General features: G+C 38.9%; 3 protein-coding genes across 3 annotated transcripts in view; 1 reads left to right on the top strand and 2 right to left on the bottom strand.

The window, feature by feature from the left end:
- Positions 1 to 787: 787 nt before the first annotated feature.
- LOC116844472 lies at positions 788 to 2,406 on the top strand. The gene is made up of 3 exons (XM_032816004.1): positions 788 to 1,451; positions 1,518 to 1,632; positions 1,710 to 2,406. Exons 1-3 carry the CDS (start codon positions 898 to 900, stop codon positions 2,007 to 2,009), a joined length of 969 nt encoding a protein of 322 aa, XP_032671895.1. The 5' UTR covers positions 788 to 897; the 3' UTR covers positions 2,010 to 2,406.
- A 208-nt stretch (positions 2,407 to 2,614) lies between these two features.
- On the bottom strand, positions 2,615 to 6,433 carry LOC116844470 (bleomycin hydrolase). The gene is made up of 4 exons (XM_032816002.1): positions 6,269 to 6,433; positions 5,519 to 5,829; positions 3,677 to 4,507; positions 2,615 to 3,591 (listed from the first exon to the last, which is right to left on the bottom strand). The coding sequence occupies exons 1-4, from the start codon at positions 6,276 to 6,278 to the stop codon at positions 3,376 to 3,378; spliced, it is 1,368 nt and encodes a 455-aa protein (XP_032671893.1). The 5' UTR covers positions 6,279 to 6,433; the 3' UTR covers positions 2,615 to 3,375.
- Positions 6,434 to 6,880: 447 nt separating this feature from the next.
- The window catches only part of LOC116844471 (polymerase delta-interacting protein 2), a 2,660-nt gene continuing 1,970 nt past the window's right edge, over positions 6,881 to 7,570 (bottom strand). Inside the window, exons 5-6 of the mRNA XM_032816003.1 lie at positions 7,278 to 7,483; positions 6,881 to 7,202 (exon numbers count right to left, since the gene is read on the bottom strand). Coding sequence (XP_032671894.1) covers positions 7,094 to 7,202; positions 7,278 to 7,483 — 315 coding nt within the window. The 3' untranslated portion in view covers positions 6,881 to 7,093. The remainder of the gene's footprint in view (positions 7,203 to 7,277; positions 7,484 to 7,570) is intronic.

The following is a 7,570-nucleotide window of genomic DNA, read 5'->3' as shown; positions in this document are numbered from 1 at the left end:
CACATATAATATATATACACATCTACTATGCTGCGAGATATGCATTATTTCAATAACATTTCCAATAACATTATTTCTAAACACACGAACGATATTTTAAGTTTACGTACTTACGTGGATATTTTAAGCAATGCGTTCTGTCATGGATGTTATAACGTAATCGCCAATGTTATTGTTATTTCAAAGATGTCTATGTAACGCTATTTTGTAATTAAATATCTGATTATACACTATTAAAAAGTTTAGATATACCTTGAGGAGAAGAAGATCGATCCAACACCCCGGGATTGCACGCGGGAACGTCGCGGAGCAAAACCTTGAGATTAATTCTTGCCAAAGATCCCTCTCCACCGTCGCATAGTCTCTTACCGTGTCCGACGTGGGCATCCAACATTGGTTTGCTTGGTCCCTAAATAGATCACAAGTGTCGCTGAATAATTGATAATACAAGATAAACGGAGTGAGGTACAAAAAGACGCGCTACAATCTTCGTCGTACCGAATATTTCGCCAACGCTCACCTCGAGAATGCTATTATTGTCTGCCATGTTTATTGATTTGTTGAGCGCGCCTTTCGAAGATCTATTTCTAACGGGTTTTTCGTCCTGAGAAATTACCCGCGAAAATTTGAGAACCAAGACGCGCCCTCGCGGTATGCGTGGGCTGCCGAAAGCGCCGACTAGCGACATCTAACGTTCACGCTCGTCACGCTCACATGGCCGGTTATCTAACCGCGGGATAACAAGTAATCTGTTCTTTTCAACTGCACTGCTACACTTGTGCAATAAGCTAAAGTGAAATAAAATATATTTGCCTCACTCTAACTTATTGCACCAGTGCAACAGTGCGGCTGAAAAGAACAGACCTAAGGCGTAGGAGCGCGTATGCGCGAGATTTCATGGGTGCAACAATTTTGACGAAGCCCGGCGAGTCGAGAGGTTATGGCAAATGGATTAGGTTGAGAAAACCTGCCGAGGCACATAGGTTCATCGGTAAATCTCGATGCCATGAGAACTGCACAACGTTCGCTACAACGGCGTACGATGATACTGCAAGATGTTACGTCGACGTCAGCCTTGAGTTAAAGCGGAATATGGATAATTGTCTACGATTGATTATCTACAGGGACAACGCGATTTTCGATAATGTTATTATTAGGCCAGAGTGTGTGGTCAGACATGAGCAGATTACCGGCAATCAACAAAGGATCAACACATCCGCACAAGACGAGGACACGAGTGACAAGTGCGCAACTCGTCTGTGTACGAGGGGATTAATCTCTTACCTCGTCTCGGCTTACATTGCAACTCTGTCAAATTCCTACGTTTATCGCAACAGTGCTCTAAGAGCGCTGTTCAGGTGGTTGCACGTTAAACTGCACGATAGAAAATGTGTACAGATAATATTTATAAGATTGAGGATGCCAAGAAGGCAGTTCTTGGACTACAAATGGTAAGATCTCACAGTGCCAATTAAAGCTGATTGTTGTTACTTTATTTGACATTTACATCTTTCCAGGAACGAGAGATTAACGCAAATGGTGTTGGAGAGGCAAGAAGCTGATCACACTATGTCTTGGTTATCCACTTTAGGAGGAGCATTCTCAGCACTGGGTGAAGAATTCGAACACTGTGTAAGTTACTCCTGCTTTTATACATACATGTCTAATTATGTGATATATTTTAATTAATTTATATATTTCTTATCCAGGCTAAGATGGCAGGCAAGATTTCAGTAAGGCAGTTTGAATTGGCATTGCGTCTTGATAATCCACTTCTTGTTGCTCGTTGCAGACTATATTCTGCTTTGAGTTTGATTCAACGTGGTTACTTCAGGGCGCCGAGGTATATAATCAAACAGATCTACAAGTTTGCACTCGAAGAGAAGGACTGGCGTCTACAGAACATGTGCCATGGCATTTGGGCCAAGTTGCAATACTGTCACAAGCAATACAAGCAACAAAAGAAACTCACATCGTCCAAAGCCTCACATATATCGTCGAAAGTTTGAAGCGTTTAACATTTGTATAAAAGATTCACTTTTGTAACAGCACATTGATAATATAGAAATTGTTTTAAAGTCGCAAGTTCCCCTCCCCCATGTCTAGCAAAACTTCTCTCGATTGAGGTAAATCTATGTGGCTCATACAATCTTGTATAAGGTAAATGTCCCAATGATTGAACTAACAAAAATGCAATTTTACATTTTTATTAATATTAAGAAAAAAATAAGTTGCACTATTAAATATTAATTTACTAATAATTACTAACGTTTATATAAAACCTTGAAATTAGTCAGCAATTGAGAAATAATAGAGAATAAAATTCAATTATGAATATCAATTATAATTTTAATGATGTATTAGATAATACCGATTAAATATCAGTAAATGAAGTGAAAAAGTGAATCGTGTCCTAATTACCGAATAATACAGACTTAGTGATTGGATGGTCATTAAATACCAAGTAGAAACAAAGATATCCTTCAACAAAGTTTCAAAGGCGTTCTTTTTTCTTTATAAATAAATCTATTAATAATTCGGGAAAATGAACAAGGTTCATTTACCTTATAACAGACCGTAACAAATTCACAAGACAGTTTGAGCAAGAATCCTCTTAATCATCCTCTGGCAAATCATTTTATTGAATTTTACATATCTATCCGTATTGTTCTATTGCTTTTACCTTGTAGCATGTGCACGTGCGATCCTTAAGATTAACATGCACAGAGATACGAGTGCCTCTCTACATGTCGCGCTTTAACGCGGTTAAATCGCGAGAATTCCAGTCGTAAGGTACATAACACGCCGGAAAGTGGTCTGTAATCTATACTTATTTTTGGTTTCACGAGAGGTTGCTTTGTTTTACTGCGTTATAAACGACGTGTTAAAACGACCACCATTTGGTTACTCATGATGCAAGGATCGTCCGGTACATTAATGTCTACCATAAGGTCAAGTATGCGATTCAACGTTCTTCGCTCTCTTTTGCGAATACATAACGTTGCGCAAACGTTCTGGAAATAGCGGCACGCGTGAATCGTTAATTATTTACCTCGTGATTTCAATTATATGGTAACTCATACACTCAGTCTTGACGGTCTAACTTAAACGTCACCCTTTGTAGTATACTGTAGTAAACAAAATGCTCTTGCGATCCGTATGAACGACAAAGCCATTGCTTCCTTTTCAATACTGCAACATTCTCTTGCAAGGTATAAAATAACGGTATTTTGTACAATCGCGCTGTCCCCGAATTTTATCTTTTCCTTCTTTCTCTCTTTTTTTTAAATACTATATTTCCTGTATGCTTCAAGTCTGTTCTCCGTAATGCGAAAAAAGTTTTGCCATAATGTTGTAATTAGCTCTACTCTATCATCAATAAGCGAGTGTGCCCATAGGATCCCACGCAGGCAGAGTGATCGGCTCCTGATCAAACACTGCCATCACATCTGGAGGTACATATTTCTTGTCCACCACCGCCTCAAAGACAAAGTTGGCGAACCAGTCGGTGCTCACGACGTGATAGCCTTTCTGCCCGTGATCTTCGCCCCACGAGTTTTCTATCCGAAATTTCTTTATCTTACCGTCTTTCTGAAATAAAGATTAAAGGAAAGAATTAGTCGAATAATCGACTGAGATGAAAATTCCTACATCCATCGCACGAGAAGGTACTCACAGGGTCTATTGAGACAGCGGTCAACGCCATCGCGTGCACCATCATGGAGTCTCCGAAGAGCAGTCTGTCGGCCTTGGAGAGCCCGACGTGCATGTCTGTGCCAAACATCAGCTTGAAATTGTACGCGCTCAGATCGTGGATGCCATGCTTATCTATTGATCTCTTATTGACATCGCAACCGAACCAAACGGGTTCATTATTTTTTATGCTCTCGGCACACAGTTTCATTAGCAGTTCCACGGGTTGGTTATTGTAGAGAGTGGTTCGTCCGCTAACGACATTCCCCAGGCAGTCCACAGTGTAGAGCTTACCATAAGGATTGCTTGGACGCGGATCAGTCACCAGGCACACTTTATCATTCACGTCGAAGTACGGCTTCACGTGGAGCTCGTAGAAGTTCAGCGGCGTGATGGGTCCCACGCAGTTGTAATTCTTCACTTTGTCGTAGTACTCCCATGTGATTTTTTCAGAGGGTATTCCCAGGCAAATGCCGATTATCCGATACATTACCGCCATCTGCTCCTTCAAGCGCTCCTTCAGCTCCTCGTCGGTAGCGCCATTGTCGATTAAATCCCTCAGAGCCTTGGCGTATTCACGCAGCTTGCTCTTCAGCAGACTGTTCATACGTACGCTCGACTCACAGCTGTAGGACTCGGGAAAACAGGCCTTCGGGACAACACCATGCCTGGTTATGAGATTGACAATCATATCCCATTGGCCACCGTCACAAGTGGGATCAGATAGTAGAAAAGAGACCAGACGGCCCTCCACTGGCTCGCCGCGTTTTGCGGTCTCTATGATGTTATGTAAAAAGTAATTGCAACGTTCTACCTGTAAGAAATACGGAATGTAATGTGTCAATATATTTTAACAAGATGCATTGCATTGCTTCTTAAGATGTTGACTGCCAATATTGACTTCCACTAATTGTTTCAATGATTAATTCTAGTTTAGTTTGATTAAACTTAATTAAACTTGTTTTGGTTTAGATTACTAATTTGTTTTTCAGTGTAGTTTAACTTCAATTTAACTTAACTCAAGTTTGAATCACCAAAGATGAATAAGTATAATTAGTCATGCATAATATTTGTTAGCTCGTATTTGTTGGTTCTCTATTAGTTATATGTTTAGTTTTTTACATGCAATCATTATATTTTATAATTAAAGAGTTTATTCATCAGATATGTATTTTATAGCACCTCAAAGGAGCTGCTCATAAATTCACTATTTATCATTCACTATTTATCAAAATTACATTTTTATATATTTATTACCATCTAAGTAATAAATGTTAATTTGAAATTAACTTCATGATATTACCTTGTTTCACAATGTTACAAAGCTTCAAATCAAGCTACAAATGCTTTCAAAGCATAAAATAGCATTTTTTGGCTTACAACTGAAAGTAACACAAAAACAATGTAGTGAATAATATCCTTTCTTCTATACCATGTTTCCCAATATGTAACATTTATAATGGTAAATCATTTATTTCCCTAACAATATTAGGATATCGTTTTTTATGAATTACTAAAATAATAATCATCCTATATTGTTTCTATCATAAAGTGGTATATGTAAAATTCTATCATAAAGTTGTATATGTAAAATCGTGAATCAGTATTAAGTTTCTCATAAACAGTGCAAATAAATCACATGAAACTTTAACTATGAAAGTGTTTTACTGTGATTAATAATGCATTAAATTTTTGTATAATTTGAGATACTTTGGTTTAAGTAAATAAACTCCTTAAATTAGTGCGACACAGCAATATTGTAACACAGGTCACTGATGACTACTGTGGCAGTCAACGAGTTGGATGCACAATGATATCTATATACCTTATCCCAGAAGAACAGGTAAGCCTGGCTAAATTCAAACTCATCCAAATTGTGATGCTTCATGAAGCTGGTCCTCATGACATTCAGGATAGCAAACAACCAACATCTGCCAGAGTTCTTCTGGTTGGTCATTGGCTTGCCTTCCGCCTCGATCTTATGGGTGAAGACATGCTGTGTCTCCTCCACGACTTTCCTCGAGACGCAGGCTTCGATGGGATTAGTTTTCGTGCAAACATTCTGCGCCAGCAGATTACGGCTGTCCGCATAAAACTTTGTGCGCAGCTCGTCGAGTACCTCCGGTGACAAGCTATCTGCATAAACAGGAAAACAGAATGTGCATTTAATGAAAATTCCGCGCGGAAAGTGGGGAATCAGCGACAATGCTCGACCGCGCGTCCCAGACAAATCGCATTGTCACCCGCAGGCGTCACAATGGGCGAGGAATGCGCTACCTTCTTTGTTGTATTTTCTAGAATTTATCTTATCTACATGCGCACAAACGGGAATATTCGCACGACTTGACGCGAGCGTACGAACAACGACTCAAAAATTATTAATAGCCAGCCAGGGTGTGGCTTGCATCGAAGCAAAAAATCGGCCACGCTCAAAAGGTTAAGGGTGGTCAGTTATGGTTTCTCGCGTATTTCACGGTCGGAAATCCTAATATCTCCCGTGTGAATGACCGTTTCAGACAAAACATCCTTTTCAAAAAGAAAGGATAGATTCTTTGTGTAATCTGGGTAGACTTACAAACAACCATTGTGACGGCACGTAACCAATTCCAACGATGCTCTTCTGTATCACGCTGTGCTTACACAGGCTAAGCGCACACGCTTTTATCCCGTGATCGATAGAGAAAGTAAGATGCACGTCGTCCTATCTCGCTCGCGCGCTCGCATATCTCGCTCCCCTCTCCTCTCTAATATGTTCTACATTTCCGCCCGCCAAGCACAATTCGTATGGATTTTTCGAATTGGCCCAATGAACTCATAGGCAAACATTTGAGAAATGACGAAATGGATCAGGTGTTTAATTATTTTAAAAATAATCCTGTGCAATAATCATATTCTCATTAATGTTGTAATCTTTCTCATTCTTGTAATTTCTTTGTGACTTGACATTATTGTCTCAATCAGCTAAAGCTGGAATACTCTTTACACAATAAATTAAAATATTGCGAGCAGATATTTTTCTATACTATTTTCTTGTTATATTTCAGATATATGTGGGCTTTTGTATATTCCTCTGTATATAAATCCATTTATATATTATTTTGATAAATTCGAAATATCATCAGAACACATAACTCTCTAAAGAAAATAATCACATCTCTCTTTCTCTCTCATAACAAATCATAAAAGATTTTCGGGAGAAAATATATACATTATAATTTTATTGAGATTGGAAAAAATCGATTTTCATGAGTTATCACAAATCTTTATCGTAAATTATATACCAAACTTATTCAACAATCTCCGTCTTTGTCTATATTTATAAACCATCATATATTTATCTAAGGCATACGCTTAGCTAGTTGTAATCAAGGTAATTATTATCCCATTCGTCTCCGGAAAGTTAAACCTCCACGTTAGGCGAGGATTCTTCTGCTTTCGATTCCAAAGAGAACGGTGGTATTCTACAATCGAACGCGTATCCATCCTCTCTCTCCATCCTAAATGTACCCCTGGAAACGAGTAAATTTAACAAATAATTATGCTGCTTTCACGCTGATAAATGAGACTCAAGTAACAATGCCTACCACATATGACCGCTAGGAGCTTGCAAGCTCACGTGACTACTATATTGGAAAGCAGGTAAAGCTTTCGACAACACCGGTTCTTGACCGACTACACCTCTCCCTCTTACAGTTTCCAATGTGCCCGACAAACTAAATATTCGCCAATGCCTCTCGCGCAGCTGCACGCTTAATTCACCTAAATTCTCCAATCGGATACAATAACGCCACTGTAAAATAAAAAATACAATAATAAAATTAGCGCTTGAGAAATTTATTCACCAGGTATGCATTTTTAGGCCATCCAAAGGGCGTAT

This window comes from Odontomachus brunneus, unplaced genomic scaffold, assembly GCF_010583005.1.
Source record: "Odontomachus brunneus isolate Ranch 3 - 2012 unplaced genomic scaffold, Obru_v1 Obru_scaffold_041, whole genome shotgun sequence".
NCBI lineage: Eukaryota > Metazoa > Arthropoda > Insecta > Hymenoptera > Formicidae > Odontomachus > Odontomachus brunneus.
Note: the sequence above shows the minus strand (reverse complement) of the source record. Positions and strands in the feature narration are given on the sequence as shown.

What these genes read in the sequence shown, in the direction of transcription:
- LOC116844472 (XM_032816004.1), top strand. Translation starts at nt 898, where the DNA reads ATGGGTGCAACAATTTTGACGAAGCCCGGCGAGTCGAGAGGTTATGGC. An exon ending in CAGTTCTTGGACTACAAATG is followed by an intron (nt 1,452 to 1,517) that starts GTAAGATCTCAC and finishes ACATCTTTCCAG; the next exon opens with GAACGAGAGATTAACGCAAA. An exon ending in GTGAAGAATTCGAACACTGT is followed by an intron (nt 1,633 to 1,709) that starts GTAAGTTACTCC and finishes TTTCTTATCCAG; the next exon opens with GCTAAGATGGCAGGCAAGAT.
- LOC116844470 (XM_032816002.1), bottom strand. An exon ending in ACCTGTTCTTCTGGGATAAG is followed by an intron (nt 4,508 to 5,518) that starts GTATATAGATAT and finishes TATTTCTTACAG; the next exon opens with GTAGAACGTTGCAATTACTT. An exon ending in CCGCTGTCTCAATAGACCCT is followed by an intron (nt 3,592 to 3,676) that starts GTGAGTACCTTC and finishes TCTTTATTTCAG; the next exon opens with AAAGACGGTAAGATAAAGAA.